The sequence below is a fragment of the Schistocerca piceifrons genome, chromosome 5 (genome assembly GCF_021461385.2).
Source record: "Schistocerca piceifrons isolate TAMUIC-IGC-003096 chromosome 5, iqSchPice1.1, whole genome shotgun sequence".
NCBI lineage: Eukaryota > Metazoa > Arthropoda > Insecta > Orthoptera > Acrididae > Schistocerca > Schistocerca piceifrons.
The window spans coordinates 425,773,562-425,794,828 of record NC_060142.1 but is presented as its reverse complement, the minus strand read 5'-3'; the positions used below and the strand labels follow the sequence as shown (position 1 = coordinate 425,794,828).

The following is a 21,267-nucleotide window of genomic DNA, read 5'->3' as shown; positions in this document are numbered from 1 at the left end:
TATTAATTCTGCGAAGACAAAAAATGTTAATGTAAAACCTGTAGCCAGCTTGTCTGCAGATATCCATTCAAGAGCACTGGAGTTCTTACTCCAGTGTGCCGATACATTTGTAATACACTACAATTTGTGGACAAGTTAATTAGGATATGTCCAAAATGAGGAGATACACTGTAAATTTAAAAATAATTTCACTATGGAGTTAGATTCTGTAAGGGTCCGGAATGGAACTACCTATTTTGGTTTAAAAATTCTTACAGAAAAAGTTGGCATGGTGGTTAGTGTCTGGACTCTCGTTGGGGAGGACAAAGATTCAAATCCCTGTCCGGCCATCGTGGGACAGATTTTCCATGATGTCACTAAATTGCTGAAGGCAAAAGCTGGGTTGATTCCTTTGAAAGGGCTTGGTCAACTTCTTTTTCCATCCTTTCATAATCTGGGCCTGTGCTCTGTCTCTAATGACCCTTCGGTAACAGGACATTAAACTCTAATCTTCCTTCCTTCTTTCATTCCTTCAAAAATTCTTTAACTAGTTTCCCACAGACATCAGACTTAACTTAGCTAACTACTGCACTGTGAGTTGTGGATAGGCATGAAAAATTTGTTTTTTTTTGTTTTTGTTTCTAGGTATGTATATAACCAAATCGTCAGTGTGCTGACTTCTTCACAGTTAACAAGGATTTATGAACAGAGGCGGAACTATGATCTCCGCCGACTGCTGGCTGGTGCAGAAAGATTGATTGACCACCTTTTAAACTTTATGGAACGTGAGCCAGCATTTCTTTTGGGTGCTGTCAAGTGCCTACCACTTGCTGCATCTGTAAGAGATGCGGTTACACAAACTATTGTTCAGATATGTGGAAAAATAAAGGTGAATGTTGACTAGTACCTGCAACTGTATTTTGTCAACAGGATTGTGATTCCTTTATAAATTTTGTTTAATGTTTTCCATTGCAGAATTTGGTTTTTGCTATACTGCTGGCCAACAACCAACTTATAACTCTAGTCCGCATGAAGAAGTACTTCATTCATCCTGCTGACCTTCACCTGATATTCAATTTAGTAAATTCTTCAGAATCATTTAAGGCAGCTGAGAGCTGGACTCCAATCTGCCTCCCCAAGTTTGATTCAACGTATGTATGTGTATAGGTAACCTTTAAACAAAGTTTGTTTGCTTTAATTTATTAGTACTGTATACCTTTAATCATTTGATGTTTGTAACACATGAAAAGGGTACAGGAAGTGTCGAAGGTATCCAGTATTTTTTGTGTGTGTATGGTGAGCCCAACTACTGTTACAAATTCTGTGGTGCAATTCCTAAGCAAAATTGGCTAGAAAACCTTGTACAAATTATTATCGTAGAGTGATTGGTGGTGGTGGTGGTGGTGGTGGTGGTAGTAGTAGTAGTAGTAGTAGTAGTAGTAGGAGGAGGAGGAGGAGGAGGAGGAGGAGGAGGAGGCAGCTATGACACTGAACACTTAAATTGTAACAGAAAAATTATGTGAGATGAAGGAGCAGTTCTATGAAAAATGTTTTATTCGATGAAGATGGGAAACCTACAAACAGTTGTGAAGTACTTTCCTTGTACATTGAGAAAGACAATTTGTGTGAGTAAATAGTTGCATGTGCATCAGTGTTAGTACCTCTAGTATATATGACAGAGTAGCTTTGAACTCTTGATTCTGAAGTGAGACATGCATCCCATGTATGTTGCCAGGGAAGGTAATGCAGCAGCAGCACAATATGTCTATCCAGGTTTTCAGATATACTCATCTGTTGGCAGACATTTGCACATAACCAAAACATTTCAAGTTGCCGCCACTCATACCTCACCTGTCATTCAACAACATCTTTGCCTCTGCACTTCCGCCTCGACTGACATCTCTGCCCAAACTCTTTGTCTTTAAATATGTCTGCTTGTGTCTGTATATGTGTGGATGGATGTGTGTGTGTGTGTGCGCGAGTGTATACCCGTCCTTTTTTCCCCCTAAGGTAAGTCTTTCCGCTCCCGGGATTGGAATGACTCCTTACCCTCTCCCTTAAAACCCACATCCTTTCGTCTTTCCCTCTCCTTCCCTCGTTCCTGATGAGGCAACAGTTTGTTGCGAAAGCTTGAATTTTGTGTGTATGTTTGTGTGTCTATCGACCTGCCAGCGTTTTCGTTTGGTAAGTCACACCATCTTTGTTTTTAGATATATTTTTCCCGCGTGGAATGTTTCCCTCTATTAATATCATTAATTTGAACCTCATTTTCTAGTGCATTTGTGCATTTGTTCACATGAATATGTTTGGTGATGTTTGCATGCTTGATTTTCTGCCTCTGTTGTGTTTTTTTGCAATTGGAAAATTGAACAAAATGAATCTTTGAGTGTTTTTAAACACTAATGTTGGAAATTGTAGTTTTGTTTGTGTATTTACAGGTATTGTGCCTCCTCCATTACATAGAATATCACATAAACACAAATCATCACAGAATATCACACACACACAAATCATCACTTACAGTCTTTATTTACAAAACATGCTACAAAGATATTATGACACTATGGTTTACAAGGAATTTGTACACAGGCTGAGGTGTTGCAGTGCTTTTGTAGCACATTATGTATGCATATCAATTATAAAATGTATTTTTACCACTGTTGACTACTGAGTTATTGATTGCTTTTTTCTAATGAAGAAATTAACTGATTCATTGTCTATTTCATCATTGAGAATTTTTTCTCTTTGCTTTCTGTGGTGAACACAAATTTCAAGCACCTGCATTAAATCCATTGTACAAGAGTCTTGGAAATGATGGAGTATCTTAAAATCTTCGAATGCATGTCCAGTGTTTTTTGTGTGTGTTGCTATTGCTGCTTTTGTAAGCTGGTTATCTGTGTAACAGTTGATGTTTTCAGTGTATCTGATTTGAAAATTCATGCCAGTTTGTCCTAACTAGTAGCTTGAGCACGTTTTGTGTGTTATTTTTTTATAGTCCTGAGTCATACTTCATATTTTTTCTTGTTCAAGGTGTGAACAAGTTTCTGTTGTAGTGTGTTTGTTGAGAAAGCTGCTTTCACTTACGTGTCCTAGGTACCTGTGGAGTACAAAATAGTATTTAATTGATAGATGCACACCAGATGGTGGCAGCATATTGCGAAAGTGCTTCGTACTAAAGTAAACATCACTATTAAAAATGACTAAAATAACAAATTGTGTTTTTAAAATTCATAAGACAGTTACAGATCTCATCATGACACATATGACATGGATATATTTAAGTTCATATTAGGGTATTCCAAATTCATAGATAAAGAGCACTTTTGTACCCAGTTACAACAAATTCTATACTAAAACCCCTTGAGAAACAAGGCATTGATTAAATATTTGTTAGTAAACTGAATGATATAGACATAACTAATGCAGCTTTAGTTAATTCAATCCCACACATGGTCTTCTGTAAATCTCATAATGAAAGGAGAGGCTTCAGTGATATGAGAAGAGCCAAGTTATACATTGACAGGCATTAGAATCCAAAACTAGCTACTTCTGTAAAGTGTACTAACAAAAAATTATGACTAGTGCTAATCTGCTCAAACTGGTAATTGCAGTGCTTCTAGATTACTTTATATGTGCATATTGTGATTAAATTCTATTCGTCTCATGATCCTGTATGGAAATCTAAGATTGATGGCAACCAGTCACTTTATTCTGCATTCATTGGTTCGGATGAAAACTGCCTTGTTCATCATAATGCAGACTGCATAATAATAGTTGGTTCTGATGTAATATAACACACTTTTGGCCACTACAGAAAACTTCTTGAAGTCACCCATCCCTTTCCATACTGCTCTTTTAACTTATCTTTATCAGCTTTCTTCATGTGGTTAAAGATTTTGTATTTGGTTTCTCACTTAGAAATTATGCACAACATTCTAGCATGTATTGGAAGTCAGAACAACCTTTTGTTTGTGGCGACTTAATATGTTTTGTGAAGGATTGCTTCCATCAACTAATCCTCCAGAGTGTAATATGAGAACACTGCTCATTTTGTTTTTATACTTACGTAGTAAAGCCTCTTGAAGCAATTGATGTATGTCAATCACAGCCGGAGGTCAAAATATCTCAATTCTGACAACTAGTGTCACTTAGAAGATGTCATAATAATGTTTATTAATTAAAACAGTGGTAAAGATGCATTGGTAAAGCTATATCAGTAACTTACATAACACTTTGCCTGGGCAAAAATCCAATATGTTGTGTAGTTCTGTTCACAAGTGGAATCATGATGTACATCACAGTACAATTGTTTGACTTTTATTTTGGCATTATTGTTTCTTGTTTGTGCTGATAGGAAAGAACATGGAAGACCTGGAGAAAATGGGGACTGTGCTAATGGAAGAAGCTAAGAAAGTTGGTATAAGTGTAAATGAAAGTAAAACAGTGTTCATGGTAGCAGGAAGATAAGCTCATGTAGAACCAAAACATCTAAAAATTGGAAATCTAACAATACAGAAGACAGACACATTCACGTACCTCAGTGTCAACATCAACCAGCAAAACTGTATAGAACAAGAGATATTAACAAGAATTCAAGCTGGCGGAAGATGTCTGGGAGCTATGCACAACATCATAAAATCGAAGTTACTATCTAGGCAGGCAAAAATAAGAATATATCAGACCGTCATCAAGCCAACAGTGTGCTATGCAAGTGAGACATAGACCCTGACAAAGAAAACAGAGAAAAATCTCATCACTTTTGAAAATAAAATACTGTGAAAAATAAATGGACCAGTGAAAGAAAATAAACAGTGGAGAATAAGGAAAAACTGAGAACTCGGACAACTATACACATTGCCTGACATTGTAGCGAGTGTGAAAATTAAGAGACTTAGATGGTACGGACATGTGAGGAAGAGAGGGGAGAACACGGTAGTAAAAGGTGTAATGGATGAAGCAGCTGAAGGAAAGATACCATAGGGACGGCCAAGAATGAGATGGAAGGATAATCTCATGGGAGACATACAGATACTGGGTCTGGGAAATGAAGATGCAGATGACTGGAAAGTGTGGAAGGCTGGACTGAGTGAGGCCAAGGACCGACTACAGTTTGTGTGGCCATTATAAGAGAGAAAGAGAAGAGTATGTTTTTAGGCTTTTTAACGCTTTTCATTGTGGTTCGGTCAGTATATTATGAATGCAATCTGTATGGGATAAAACTGGAAATTTGTGATAATCTCCCAATGTGATATGGGTGCACTGAATTGTGTGTAATTAGTCATCAACATAATTTAAATGTACATAATCCTTAATTGACTCATTAGACATGTTGTAAATCTGACATAGGGCTTGCCTGATGTCATAGGAATGATGTCACTAGCCACTAGAGTAAAAGCAGCAGCTCAACTGAATAGGTCACTTTGTCAGTTGCTCTTGTGTGAGCATTTGTGGTGAGAGTCTTAGCAGCCACATATTGTTTTGCCTAGAGTGAAGATGGCGACACTGATTCATTAAGGCAGCAGGATACTTTAATGCATCAACCTTGTATTTTTGTTTCTGTGCATAATAGTAACAAACAGAACTTTATTCACAGTTTTTGTTTGTCATTTACAAAACTAAAAGATCACCTCAAACATCCATTTCAAGCTGTAGACTTGGTGTGATTCATTAATAGTGTGCTTCCCGGCATCCTGCAAATATGTTGTCATTTTATGCTGTGCCTCAGATAAAATCATGAAATGAAATATGACCAGACCAGTATCATGGTGCAAACACAATTTCTGGGATAGTATAGTTAAAGAGTCTATCGAAAAAGACATCAGAAAACCTAATAAACAAAGGTGGCAGTTTCAATTTAAATAACTCTTGGGGTCTGGCATTCAGTTTACCCTTATTAAAAAGTCACTGGCCACCACATCCACATGAGAGAATTTGTGTTTCAAGGAATATCAGTGCAGGCTCTTAAAAATAAAAAAAAGCATTAAAGGGTGTATTGGGTGCCAGGAATTTAACTCAGCTATAAATAGTGTTGAGAGACCAACAATAGTTCCATCTGGTTGGAGTCCAGGCAGTGAATACTCATAACAGCAAAACTCACAGCACAAGACGATGATGACTGAGTCAGTGGTCAAAATATTGTGCTATAAAACTCAACAGAATGCAAGGAAGCACAGTATTAAGGAATATGACAGTGGAATTTATGTAAGCAGCTTTTGTTTTAATGGTGATGTTGCACTGTTTGACTCTCATGCTGATAAACTTTAACAACAAATAGAGCTTAATAAAGCAATTTGATGGTAGGCATGAAAATCAATTACAAGCGAATGAAGTAATGTATATAAAACATATTGTATGCAAATAGTACAAATTAATAATTAAGTCAAAGAGTCAGATATTTTTTATTCTATGTAGGCAGTTGAAAATGACTGGATGGACAGAAAAGGAAGAAATCAGAAGAGTAAAAATGATTAAAAGTTCTTTTAGTGAGCTAAATACAGTCTTCAAAAATAAATCACCAGTGTGCCTGAGTCACCACATTTCACTAATGACTGTTAAGATACGGACTACTATGGGGAAAACTATTCAAAAACCAAAAGTGATGTGTTGGAAGTTAGTAGGAGAGTCAAGTAAACAGACAAATGGATCAGGGATCAGATTGAAGTGGCGGATATAATTTCAGTCATGAAGAATGTGAAACTGAGGTAGATGAGATATTAGCTATGCAAGTGGATGGTAGAGGGACCAGAGAAGTGCTTTACTGGATTCCAAGGGCTAAGAAAAGGCAATGGGTACATGACGTTAAAAAGATGCAGGAACAACATAGATGCATATTGCTGAAGAGGAGTCTAGAGGAGGCCTTTATCCAGCATTGGATGCGAAACAGTGGTGGCTGCTGCCACAGCTGCTGCTGCTGCTGCTGCTGCTGCTTATGATTATGATTAACATCTCCCAGTGTCAGGAATCCCTGATTTTGTATAGTAAGATCTATGTAGTGCAAACTACAGCCAGATTTTTGTATTCTAATTGTGAGAGCAATGATAACAATCCTAAAAAACTGAGGTTCAGAGTTCAATTTTATGTAGTTAATATTTTGAACTTAATTATAAACCATCACTGAAAACTTAATCACTTTCCTCTATTCCACCAACTTTTCATTAGACATCATTTCTACTTCTGTCAGTGTGTTTTCATCTCCTGTAATGATCACTTCAAAAATCTTCTTTCCCGGGCTATTCCCTTTTATTTACACTTGTAACATCAAAATTTAGTCCCTCTTTCCATAGTAACCAAGTAAATTCGTATTTCATGTCATGGTTGTATTGTAAGCTAAGATGAACTGACCTGTAAATGTAATTACAGAGCAATTTTGCTGATTGAATATTTTATTACAAGGGAGGCACTGATCGTCTCTGCACAGTTACACAAAGAAGTCTAATGAATTGGTTTCCCTCAAAGAGTGAAGTTATCATTTCACACAGTTGCTCTGCCGTGTTGGCGGACGAGACGTACCATGCTTGCCATCAACATCTTGCAGTAGTGAACTAGTTTTTCTAGTTCAGGGATGCATTTATTTAGACAAAGGATTACTTATATTGTCACAGCAGCATCATTAGGTGTATATTGTATTTCTTGAAGTAATGACTTTTGAGTATTAGCCGTCGGACTCAATTTTTACTGGCCTAAAATTGTGTGCTTTATTCATTGAATTTCTCTCCTCCTTTCACTGTGAACCTAATTATTGTATGGCGATTCCACTATATGTTTGAAAGAATGTTTCAACTATAAGCCTAACATTTGTCAGTGTGTGCATACTGACTCAGTCTCTTAGTGCACCCCCAAATACCAGAGCACTGAGAGACCAGTCTATTACCATGTAAATGGTCATGAATTATTTAATGTCACTTTTGATCTCTTAGTTACTGGAAATTTTGTGCATGGGAGAGAGAATTTCTGAGTGTGTGAATTAAATTTTGATGGAGTTACATCTGATGTTTGGTAAAGTGACTGATTTTCTTTGTTCTTATGACTTAGACACCATACTCAGAATTAAACATCTAATGTATATAACAATATTAGGATGTCTTCAGTGGGATACAAAAAATTGGAGTAATAGGTGTATAAGCAAGAGGATGAACTTCGTAGCTCATCTTTCAAATTTAGGCTGCCACTACAGATGACTTAGAGGGGCTCCAGGGACCCAATTAATGTTAGTTGGATGTGGATGAACCTGTGGTTTCTTAATTAGTGACTGGTTAGTGCCACCTAACTTCCGTAACTATAAACTCTGAATATTAGTGACCACCATTAAGCGCTATAATACAGTGCTGAGTGTTTGAGAATGGATCTTTACTTAACTGTGAAGATCATGAGGAAAGTAAAGAGATCTGCTTTAAAAACACGTCAGCATTGAGCTGCATGCTGATGAGCTGATAAGATAGTTGTCAATGGATAATCTGTGGGGTACATAGATAGTACAACACTCTGAGCTCTGACAGAATTCACATAAACAAGTGCACCTACCAGTATGGGAAGAGGTGTTGGGCCACTTGGGACGTGTCTGATAGTGCCCAGACAGCATAAACTCTATTTGCTCCAGTGGTGTGTCCAGCCAGACTTGATTCACTGACAGAGTCACAAGTCAAAGTGGCGCGACACTGGAAACACACGATCAATCCAATTGTGTGCATACCGATTGAATGCCACTGAACCGACTAATGAACAGGTACATGATGTGTTATGGTCCAGTAAGAGATGTGCATATCAAATTAAAGCTCTCTTCATGACAAAAAAGTTACTTTATTTCAAAACATGTTCCATTATTAGTTTAGCAGATTAAGAGTAATGAATATGTAACTCTTATCATGAATTTAGAAAATTCAGTCTGGAATACTAATATTGTGGTGTCACCGCCAGACACCACACTTGCTAGGTGGTAGCCTTTAAATCAGCCGCGGTCTGTTAGTATACGTCGGACCAGCGTGTCGCCACTATCAGTGATTGCAGACCGAGCGCCGCCACATGGCAGGTCTAGAGAGACTTCCTAGCACTCGCCCCAGTTGTACAACCGACTTTGCTAGCGATGGTTCACTGACAAAATACGCTCTCATTTGCCAAGACGATAGTTTAACATAGCCTTCAGCTACGTCATTTGCTACGACCTAGCAAGGCGCCATTATCAGTTACCATTGATATTGTGAATCATGTACCGGCAAGACCGACGTTCTTCATTAATGGATTAAAGTTAAGTATTCCACCAGCTACGTCCGTTTTTCTAAATTCTAATTTCCTTGTCCTGTTGCAGACCTCACGCCAGCCTGCGTGAGCTAAAACGTGTGCCTTTCGGCCTCCTCTAGTAACCCGGTGTTGGCTCTCCTGCCAACCAAAACAAATATAATATCAAAAGCTGACACTGTGTATTTGGATGTTATTGGAACTTTTTTATGTTTTATATACAATTTTAGTAAACATATCATAAGTGCAAATTACAAATAAGAAACCAACTGCACTGTGAGAAAGTAAGATCTCAGATGTGTCTATGAAGGTGCTTTAACCTACAGTGTGTCTGTGTGACTCAAAAAAATGGTATTTGGCTACTTCAAAAAACTGTGATCACAGCTGAGATTGCCTAAAAGATGACAGAAAAAAGGACATGTTCCCAATATTGTCCACAACATAAAAGCTAAAGCTAGTGCTCTCTCTCTCTCTCTCTCTCTCTCTCTCTCTCTCTCTCTCTCTCTCTCTCTTTCTTTGTTAGTATTTGAGAATGTAGAAACTTTTTGCTGATTACTTATGTAAGCAATTTTCTTTGTGTGAATGAATGTTTGTGCTGCTAAGAATAATTTTAAACAACAGAAAATCCAGGATGGAATAACGGAAATGTTATTAAAAGGATAGAAAAGTTGTTGAGTTGCAAACTGGCATAGTAAAAAGACTGCTACTCATGTAAGCTCTTGGCCAAAAGACCTTCTGATGTAAAAAACACACATGTTCATGCAAGCACAACTCTCTCTCACATGACCACTGTCTCTGGCCTCAGCAGCCAGAGACAGTGCTCATGCATGTGTAAGTTGTGCGTATGTGAATGCATGTGTGTTTTATACGTTAGGAGGCCACTTGGCCAAAAGCTCATGTGTTTAACTGTCTCTTTCAATGCATCTGTCTGTGACTCAGCATCTCCTCTATATGGTGTGTTGCAATCTCTACATTTCATGATATTGTTGTAAGAAGAATTTTAATATATTATGGGAGAAGTAATCTTGTCCTTCATTTTATCATCAGCTTGTAGATAAGTGACTTGCATTTGCAGTGCTGCATGAACATCTCCCACTTCTCCATGGAATTAGAATCTAAATCTAAGAACCTGGAAAAGAACTTCCTTCATATCACCAAGAAATTTCGTTGCAAATAAGAGTGCAAAATTTGAACCATTTCACCCTTCAGTCACTGGCAATTGGCAAAATGTGAGAAATATCTGTCTGATGTGTGGTAAAAAAAAAAGCTTCCATTCTTGTATGAAAGCTGTGATGTGTATGAAGGTCACAAATATTTTCCTCCCCCAGGAGTTTTTATTCAGTTCATTCAAATTTAGAGCAATATCAGATGAGAAGCTAGTTTCCCTGGCCATTCTCTCTCAGGCAGGACTTTGAAAGGATTGTGTTTCTTATCGAAAAATATTTAAATTTTTGTTCCCAAAGAAAAGAAACTTCACAAAATTTTACCAAAGGTTAAATGTCTTACTGCCAAGTGGTGAGGGAGATCACTTGACAAACATTCAACCTCATCTGGAAAAGATTTGAATTGATGCAGTTTGGGTTGATGATACCAGGTGCAATTGGCAATAGAAATTGCAAGCTTCATCACACAAGACATATCCACAGAGTACTTCCTGATGCAGAAGGTAGTGTACTGTCAAGGATTTGATAATTCCACAGGCCTTAAATTGAGTTTAGTGTTCCAACAAAACCTGCATATTTGCCACACACATTTCTTCGTCATCTGGTGTAACGTAATTCAACCAAGAAAGAGGAAGGTTGTACTTTTCAGCAAAAGTTATTGTACAACTTGAAAAATATCCTGACTTGTTTTTGTACCATCCAAAACCAGATCTGCTAGTTCTTCAGTAACTTTGAATTCTATATTAATAACTTTAAAGAAAAAAGGGTTTGAGCAGTGTCAGAGATGTCTGTAGATTCATCCATGAGTATTGGGACCAAGTAAATTTACATGCTTTACCTTGACAAGCAATATCTTCAGCTCAAGCCATCACTGTATTTGGTGAAAGAGTTACTCCAGTACATTTTTCAGTTTTGTCAGGAAACAGTTCTTAAGCAGTAATTAAAATGCACCTCTTCATAATTACCATCAGTAGATGGCGTTCCTGGTTTGAGGACTTAATTGACACTTGGTAAACTTACTTTCATAATGGCTTCACTTTCGTGAACAAGTTTTCTAAAAATTTTTTGTGAAAACAGTTAATGTTTAGAGTTTGTTCATGTGTCTTATCCTTGAATTTATCAAGCTGTGCACCATTCTTTTTTGTTGTTGTGGTAACGAATACGTTGTTCCTCAAGAACAGCCACGACTTTGATACAGATAGTGCACATTGGTTTGTTGGCTTTCTCTAAACAAAATATTTCACAGCTCGCACATTGTACTGAAGATACGACACTCACTATCCATTTTTATCACTCAGTTTCGGTGGACATATTGCACACATTATTGAAAGAAAAGAAACTTGAAATAACACAGAAAACACAACTAGGAAGTCACATCTGCAGGCAGCGCACTTCTGCTGATATGTTTGTTATTTCCGCAGGATTAAATTCCTACATGCGGTGGACGTACCCTGTGGGCTGTATTTTTGAGACCCCTTTGCTAGAGGAATATTTTGTTATAGAAGAATTGCACAACTTCCTTAATTTTAACAAATGTGTGATCCCATGAGAAGATTTGATGCGCTTGTCAGGACTGAAAGAGAAATGGGAAAGAGTAGTTTCATATTTATTCAACAGCAAGGTGAAAGCAGAGTGATAGGGAAAAATTTAGTTGTAAACCTTTTGAAAACTGTGGCCATACACCCCACCTTTGTAACTCCAATGTTGGTAAAATATGTCAAAGCTGTGAACCTATATTCCATATCCCATGCATTGATATAATTTTAAAATTTTAACATAGTACAATTACATACACAAGCTAAGCAACCTGCAGCAAATATGTATCAGCTGCACACTAATTCAGTACACATTGCACTGACCCTCCAGCTAGTCTCAGCTGCTCTGTCACTCATCGGTCTGCAGTAAGGGCTGGTCTTGTGCGTGGCATATTCCCTAGTCCAGCTCCTGCTACCTTCTGATCAGTGGTGCAGGATGACACTGAATGTTGTAGGAAGTTCATTACTTGTTCTCGGGTGGCAGGCACACATGTGAAGGGGTTATGATGTGTGACTCTTCAAGCTTTACCAGTGGATATGTTGTAAATAGTCTTCACAGGTTTGCTGCTGGATCACGTTGTGCTTGGTCAGACATCGTCACCTAGACCTTTGACGATGACATATGCCTGCCCTTGTGTTCCCATGGAGTCCAACACCGTGCCAAATGCGCCACAAGTCTGGATATTGCAAGATTCAACCAGCAGGCCAAATGCACAATCACTATAAGGCTCGTTTTAAACTCGGTCAGGTGCTAATGACGCCCTCTGAAATGAGTACATGGGACCTCTTCATCCTTCAGTGATGCTCAACATCTGACGCTGTTCACTCCTCTTATATATCTTACCAGGCCTGGTAACCACACAGAGCACAAACAGTGCTAATGTGGTTTGGAGGCCTTTGTCCTTGTCACAGAGAATTACCTGTCTAATCATTTCCATACTAGCCAATTGTGTATAAGTGTATTACATTGGCATCTGGCTATGTCTTCTGGGTGCTTCACTTGTTTGTCAAGCATTGTATTTGACCATTAATTAAATTCTTTATTTTTTTATGTGCTGCACTTCTATATCTATATTTGTGTTGCTAAACTGAACTGTTTGATATGGCTTCACATAATTTATTTAGTGGGAAAGTAAGCGCATGAGAAGTACATAGATGAGCACAGGCTTCCAAGACCTTTGCCAATTGGAATAAACATTTCCAAGTTTGCGTGACCACATCATCAAGTTCTTTTATAGATTAATGTTTTGGCCACTGTTGCAGTGGAGCTCATTAGGGTGGTGTATATTAGTAGGAAAGTATTTCATATGTACTAGTTGTGATAACGCCACCATAATGAATGCCACTTGCGGTATCACTCAGTAAACTATGTTAATACAGTTGTGTGCTCAGAAGAGTTTTATTGAAAATAGACCACATGATCATTAGCAGTCAAGCTTCCGAAAACTTTTTAACCCTTCTTTTAACTGGAGGAGAAGAGAAGGAAACATGTGAACGACATTAACTACCATCCATTACTAATTTTTACAGTTTCTAGGTGTCTCCCTGAGTAATCTTGTATACAACTTTACTTTCTGCTGTTTTTTCCTATTCATCTTTTACCATTGTAGGTAAAAGGAACATATGTCAGAGTCTGAATGTTGTACTTTCCATCGAGATATTACAGCAAGTTCAAGCGTCTTTCAGAAAGATTAGGGACCAAAGTGTGATTGGCATAGACAAAAACAAGGGAAAAGGAATGAAACCTTGTATTTTTTCTAGAAGTGTGAAAATAAACTGTTATGTAACATAAATTAATTTTGATCTTTTGTTTTCAGTACATTTATAGTGTTCTCTTGTTTTTTCTTCTTTCTAGTGGTTTTCTGCATGGTCATGTGTCATACCTAGCAGAAGACTGTCAGGCCTGTCTGTTACTCCTCACTGTTGACAGAGATGTATTTTTTACATTATCAGAAGCAAAACAAAAAGTAGTTGAGGTGAGTTTTCAAGTGACAGATAATTATTCATTGTTTGTAATTTAAGCAACCACATTCTGAAACCACATAATCATTATTTGGTAATAATTGTGTTAGACAGATGTGCTGCTGTTCCGGTTTCTCTAATGTTTACCTGTAATTAAAGATACATTCTCAATTTGGCAGTTTTCACTAAACGTACTATTGGAACTTGGTATATACCAGTTTTGTACTGAGCAGAAATTAATATCCTAATTTTGAATAAAAAGCTGTAAAAACAATTGGTATTGTAAGATTATTTCCTACAGATTTGTGTAATGGGATAAAAAAAATAGACTGACTATTTCATTCACATGAAATTTTTCATATTTGTTCTGTATTCAAGGGAAACATTCTAAGAGCAAGTCAAGAAATACAGTAACAGCTATTACAATTAGCTCTCGTGAATAAGTTGAAGAAAGTTCTATAGGAAGAGTGACTGTACATTGTTATAGTGCATAAAATAGTCTGGAGTGTCATGTGAGTTGGATCTTGCAAGATGCCTATTGGCACGACAGTCAGGCACAGAATCGTAAAGAAGCACAATATCAGTGCCTGTGTTCACGTCTAGATCTTGGTTGTTTGACATGTGTGACTCTCCATCTTTTAGCTCACACAGCCAGCTTGATTAATAGAAAACCCATCTGTCAGTCACCACTGAAAATTGGAGGTTTTAATATGTGTGGATTAGCCACAGTTCAGCAATACACTCATCAGTTCAATGATCTACAACAGCAGTCTCCAAACTTTTTAGTCCGCGGGCCACATTGACTCCTCCACGAAGTCATAAGGGCCAAGATCTACCTAGTGGGATTAAAGCACCCTAGCACTCCATGATCACCGTAATATAAGGCTAAAGGAAAGATGAAATCGCAAAAATTTAAGGTTGTGGGAATAGCTAGCACTGAAATGAACTACGATTTTTATTTAATTAGATAATTTTGATTGGTGGACGTACAGACCGAAATTCTGGTGAATTTCACCGACAAAAAAGTATGTCACTGCACATTCTTCACGAAAGTGTCCTGCAAAGTTAACGAAATCTCAAAATCATTGTTAGGAACACTATTACTGCAAGATGTAACAGAGGTAGAGTATGTCAACGCATTGTTATTTCAAGTGGCGCAACAATAAGTTTTGTTATGTAGTCTTGTAGCGAGTACCAGAGCCAATGTCACGGTGTATTGGTCACGATAGGCCTCGAAACTCAATTGTTGACAGTATAGGTACCACCTCAAATATTTGACGGGCCGCATACCAGGGGTGTCCGGCCAGCTAAGGTGGGCCGGTTTGGTGGCCCTCGAGGGCCGGTTTAGGCCCGCGGGCCGTAGTTTGGAGACCCCTGATCTACAACAACAAATGGTAAATAACTGCAAAGTTTGACCAGAAATATTACTAACCATTTTTAATAATGTATTTTTATTCAACGTAGATATTCAGTACTGGTCTTTTTCAATGCAACATATCTTACAGACTAAAAGAGGCACTTCAGTTTTTAAGCAATTTTTTTTAAATAACATTTTTATCATTTTTATTATTAAATTGCAAATCCAGACAAAAAAAAAACCTTAGTTTATGAAACTGAACTGACCTGTAAAATCCCTAAAATTCATCATCTGGACTTGTACTTGTTGTTGTTGTTGTTGTTGTTGTTGTCCTTCTTCTTCTTCTTCTTCTTCTTCTTTTTCCTCATCATCATCATCATCATCATCATCGTTGTCCTCTTCATATATAAGGTGGTCTTCACTGCTGTTGAGAGTGTTACTTGTGGCACTTCTTGGAAGATTTAACAATAATGCCTTCCCTCATTCTACACCATGACTGTTTTATCTACTAACACACTTGTTTCATTGTAGACCATATAGCGAAGATGCTGAGTTACAGATAGGCACCAACTCACACACACATGAAGCCAAACTATGAGGAGGAGCAGCAGCAGCACATGATGGGAGAGGCAACTGAGTGGGGGTAAGGAGGAGGCTGGGGCGGATAGGGGTTTGGATAGCACTGTAGGGGTGGGCGACAGTAGAGTGCTGCTGGAGCGTGCAGTGACAAGCTGGAGAGAGGGTGGGGCAGCTAGGTGCAGTTGAGAGGTTAGACAGAAAGTGAGGGGGAGAGGGCGGATAGCGAAAAGGGGAGAAGCAAAAAGATTGGGTATGTTGGTGGAATAGAGTGTTGGAGTGGTGTTTAGTGCTGGAATGGGAATAGGGACAGGGCTAGATGGGTGAGGACAAAGACCAACGGAGGTTGAGGCCAGGAGGGTTACGGAAACATAAGATATATTGCAAGGAGAGTTCTCATCTGCACAATTCAGAAAAGCTGGTGTTGGTGGGAAGAATCCACATTATGGCACAGGATGTGGAGCAGTCATGGAAACGAAGAACTTTGTGTTGGGTGGCATGCTCAGCAACAGGGTGGTCCAGTTGTTTATCGGCCACCGTTTGTCGGTGGCCATTCAAGCGGACTGACAGCTTGTTGGTTGTCAAGCTCACATAGAATGCACCACAGTGGTTGCACCTTAGCTTGTAGATCATATGTCTGGTTTCATAGGTAGCCCTGTCTTTGAGATAGGTGATGTTTGTGAATGGACTGGAGTTGCCGTATTTACTCGAATCTAAGCCACACTCAAATCTAAGCCGCACCTGAAAAATGAGACTCGAAACAAAGGAAAAAAAAATTCCCGAATCCAAGCCGCACCTGAAATTTGAGACTCGAAATTCAAGGGGAGAGAAAAGTTTTAGGCCGCACCTCCAAATCGAAACAAAGTTGGTCCATTGTGATATGAGACACAAATTAGGTCGAATGAATGACGCTACACCTACAGTAGTTTGGTTCGAGTCGTAAGCTTAGCAGTTAAGCTTTACCAGGTAGCCCTTTGCTATGCGTCAGGCGCTCCGTGCGTATTTATACGGGTACCATTCCTTTTTCACGTGCTTCGTCTGGTTTGAATCGATTGCTTATTTTGCGTTAATCTGATAAGTGCCGTTTTCTTTATTATTGGTGTTTACGTCACTCTAAGCTGAAAATGCATTACTGTACTGTCTCGTGCATTGTTTGTCGCATTCTGATAGTGTGTGTTTACAGCCTGTTGCTGCTCGCGGCATGGCTTGCTTTTGTGCGTGCTACCGCCGCTTACAATTTAAAAAAAAGAGAGAGGAATCATCCCATTAGCGAAACAATGGCAAGAGACTGCTGTTTGTTGGTACTTACACTGCTGCTTTCTTTGATAATGATCAACAAGAACCAAATAACAGACTGCGTATGATAGAACATGTTCTGAACGAGAGCTAGGCGAAAATTTTTCTCCGTTTGAAAATCTTTGCGGCCGCTTCTTCAGTACATCAAATTCTGCACAGAATTTAAAAATCTAGTCAGTTGCCATGCTTCATTTCTGACTGTATCACTATTAGGCATAAGAATAATACGAATATAAACATGACACGATACTATATTCTTGCGGGTTAGCTTTTGTCTCGCTCTAGTTTCGTAGTTTATTAGGCAGACAGGATTTAAATGAGATAGTAGCAAACATGAAAGAATACATGGCAAAATGTTTATATTTGTATTATTCTTGTGGTGAAGAGAATACTGTATGTGGTTCACATTTCATCAGGTTCCTATTAGCAACCATCTTTTCTCACAAGTAGGAAAAAATTCAGAACATAGAGTTGGCCATATTGACAAACATCCCAAACAGTCTTGCCAGTCGGATTTTCGTAGTACATCGAAATTCTGCTACATTCGAAGATGAACAATACGGAATTTGTATTTACTTCGTTGGATAATGTATGAAAATGTAGGGGTTGAAACTCGGGGCGGAGAAAAAAAGCTCGTCTTCCACCCTTTTTCTAAATTTATTTACTGACGCGGAGGTTTTGGCACCAGTATTTATCTTTGTGCCTACAAAGCGTGCCTGTGTAGCGCTACATATATTCGACGGCAGAAGTTAGTTGTGGCGGCACCTACCAACATTTTTCAGAACTTCCGTTTGCTTTGCACTCGATTCTAAGCCGCAGGTGGTTTTTTGGATTACAAAAACCGGAAAAAAAGTGTGGCTTAGATTCGAGTAAATACGGTAGTGGTGGTGGAAGGATGTATGAGACATGTCTTGCACCTAGATCTATTACAGGGATATGAGCCGTTAGGCAAGGGGTTGGGAGCAGGGGTTGTATAGGGATGGGTGAGGATATTGTATAGGTTGGGTGGACGAGTGGAATACCACCGTGGGGGCAAGGGGGGGAGGGAGGGGCGGGGGGGAAGAACAGTGGGCAGAGGACTTTTCTCATTTCAGAGCATGACAAGAGGTAGTCAAAACCCTGGCGAATAATGTAATTCAGTTGCTCCAGTCCTGGGTGGTACAGAGTTACAAGGGGTATGCTCATCTGTGGGCAGATGGTGGGACTTTGGATGTTGGTGGGTGACTGGAAAGATAAGGCACGGGAGATTAGTTTTTGTACAAGGTTGAAAGGGTAATTACAGTCTGCAAAGGCCTCAGTGAGACCCTCAGTATATCTCGAGAGGGACTGCTTGTAAATATAGATGTGATGGTCATGGATGGCTGTATGGAAGGGACTTCTTGGTATGAAACGGGTGGCAGCTGTTGAAGTGGACGTCTTACTGGTGGTTGATAGGTTTGATATGGACAGAGATACTGATGCAGCCATCTTTGAGGTGGAGGTCAACATCTAGGAAGGTGGTTGGTTAGGTTGAGTAGGACCAGGTGAAGTGAATGTGGGATAAGGTGTTGGATGTGCTTAAGGATTTGAGGAGAGATCCTGCTGGATTTCTGGAATTGGGTCACTGTGGGAAGGTTGGTAGGTTGCTGTATCTGATAACTGGGGGGATTCCTTCTGCCAGGTAATCCTTGTGATCAGAACAACAGTGGTGGAGTGTTTGTCAGCAGGTACGTTTATAAGGTCGGGATAAGGTTTTGGGTGGTGGACTGTGGTTCTTTCTGCAGATGTAAGGTTTGTTTGCATGTTGAGTGATTTGGGGAATGATGGTGAGGCAAGGCTCGAGGTTAAGACATTCTGGAAAGTTAACAGAGGGTAATTTGTGGACAGTGGTGGTGAATCACGCTTGGATGGAGAAGTGAACTAAGTCAGACAGGGTTCAACATTGGTCTTTGTTTGAGTCTGATTCATCGGGTTGATGGTGAAAAAGTATTTCCACTGTAGGGAGTGGGAGAAGGAGAGAAGGTCTTTAACGAGTTCTGCATGATTCAATTTTGGGGTGGGGCAAAAGGTGAGGCCTTTGGGAAGGACTGATGTTTCTGCAGCGCTAAGGTTTTTTGAGGAAAGGTCCCCGACTGTGTTTTGGGTCTGTTTAGGGTGTGGATTCTGTGTGGTGGTGGGAGTGAGTTTTGGAGGATGGGGTAAATGTAGTAGGTCTGAGAGACAGGGTTTGTGGGTTTGTCAGCTATGAGGGTACATCTGCATCTGCATCTACATCTACATCCATACTCCGCAGGCCACCTGACGGTGTGTGGCGGAGGGTACTTTGAGTACCTCTATTGGTTCTCCCTTCTATTCCAGTCTCGTATTGTTCGTGGAAAGAAAGGTTGTTGGTATGCCTCTGTGTGGGCTCTAATGTCTCTGATTTTATCGTCATCGTCTCTTCGCGAGATATACATAGGAGGGAGCAATATACTGCTTGACTCCTCGGTGAAGGTATGTTCTCTAAACTTCAACAAAAGCCCATACAGAGCTGCTGAGTGTCTCTCCTGCAGAGTCTTCCACTGGAGTTTATCTGTCATCTCCGTAACGCTTTTGTGATTACTAAATGATCCTGTAACGAAGCGTGCTGCTGTCTGTTGGATCTTCTCTATCTCGTCTATCAACCCTATCTGGTATGAATCCCACACTGGTGAGCAACATTCAAGCAGTGGGTGAACAAGTGTACTGTAACCTAGTTCCTTTGTTTTCTGATTGCATTTCCTTAGGATTCTTCCAATGAATCTCAGTCTGGCATCTGCTTTACTGACGATCAACTTTATATGATCATTCAATTTTAAATCACTCCTAATGCCTACTCCCAGATAATTTATGGAATTAACTGCTTCCAGTTGCTGACCTGCTATATTGTAGCTAAATGATAAAGGAGCTTTCTTTCTGTGTATTCGCAGCACATTACACTTGTCTACATTGAGATTCAATTGCCATTCCCTGCACCATGCATCAATTCGTTGCAGATCCTCCTGCAGTTCAGTACAATTTTCCATTGTTACAACCTCTCGATATACTACAGCATCATCTGCAAAAAGCCTCAGTGAACTTCCGATGTTATCCACAAGGTATTTATGTATGTTGTGAATAGCAAAGGTCCTACGACACTCCCCTGCGGCACACCTGAAATCACTCCTACCTCGGAAGACTTCTCTCCATTGAGAATGACATGCTGTGCTCTGTTATCTAGGAACTTGGTCTGATAGTCCATATGCTCTTACTTTGTTCATTAAAAGACTGTGGGGAACGGTATAGAACGCCTTGGGGAAGTCAAGAAACACGGCATCTACCTGGGAACCCGTGTCTATGGCCCTCTGAGTCTCGTGGACGAATATCGCGAGCTGGGTTTCATACGATCATCTTTTTCAAAACCCATGCTGATTCCTACAGAGTAGATTTCGAGTCTCCAGAAAAGTCATTATACTCAAACATAATATGTGTTCCAAAATTCTACAACTGATTGACGTTAGATATATAGGTCTATAGTTTCTGCACATCTGTTTGACGTCCCTTCTTGAAAACGGGGATGACCTGTGCCCTTTTCCAATTCTTTGGAATGCTACGCTCTTCTAGAGACCTACGGTACACCACTACAAGAAGTGGGGAAAGTTCCTTTGCGTACTCTGTGTAAAATCAAACTGATATCCCATCAGCTCCAGCGGCCTTCCCTCTTTTGAGTGATTTTAATTGTTTTTCTATCCCTCTGTCATATATTTAGATATCTACCATTTTGTCATCTGTGCAACAATCTAGAGAAGGAACTACAGTGCAGTCTTCCTCTGTGAAACAGCTTTGGAAAATGTCATTTAATATTTCGACCTTTAGTCTGTCATCCTCTGTTTCAGTGCCATACTGGTCACAGAGTGTCTGGACATTTTGTTTTGATCCACTTACTGCTTTGACATAAGACCAACATTTATTAGGATTTTCTGCCAAGTCAGTACATAGAACTTAACTTTCGAATTCATTGAATGCCTCTCACATAGCCCTCCTCACACTACATTTCGCTTCGCGTAATTTTTGTTTGTCTGCAAGACTTTTTGGCTAAGATTATGTTTGCTGTGAAGTTCCCTTTGCTTTCGCAGCAGTTTTCTAACTCAGTTGTTGTACCACGGTGGCTCTTTTCCATCTCTTACGATCT

At 39.3% G+C, this 21,267-nt stretch overlaps 1 protein-coding gene across 1 annotated transcript in view; it reads left to right on the top strand.

Moving 5' to 3' along the window:
- LOC124798025 (vacuolar fusion protein MON1 homolog A) overlaps positions 1 to 21,267 on the top strand; it is a 104,298-nt gene that overhangs the window by 48,223 nt on the left and 34,808 nt on the right. Inside the window, exons 4-6 of the mRNA XM_047261235.1 lie at positions 625 to 868; positions 955 to 1,130; positions 13,764 to 13,884. Coding sequence (XP_047117191.1) covers positions 625 to 868; positions 955 to 1,130; positions 13,764 to 13,884 — 541 coding nt within the window. The remainder of the gene's footprint in view (positions 1 to 624; positions 869 to 954; positions 1,131 to 13,763; positions 13,885 to 21,267) is intronic.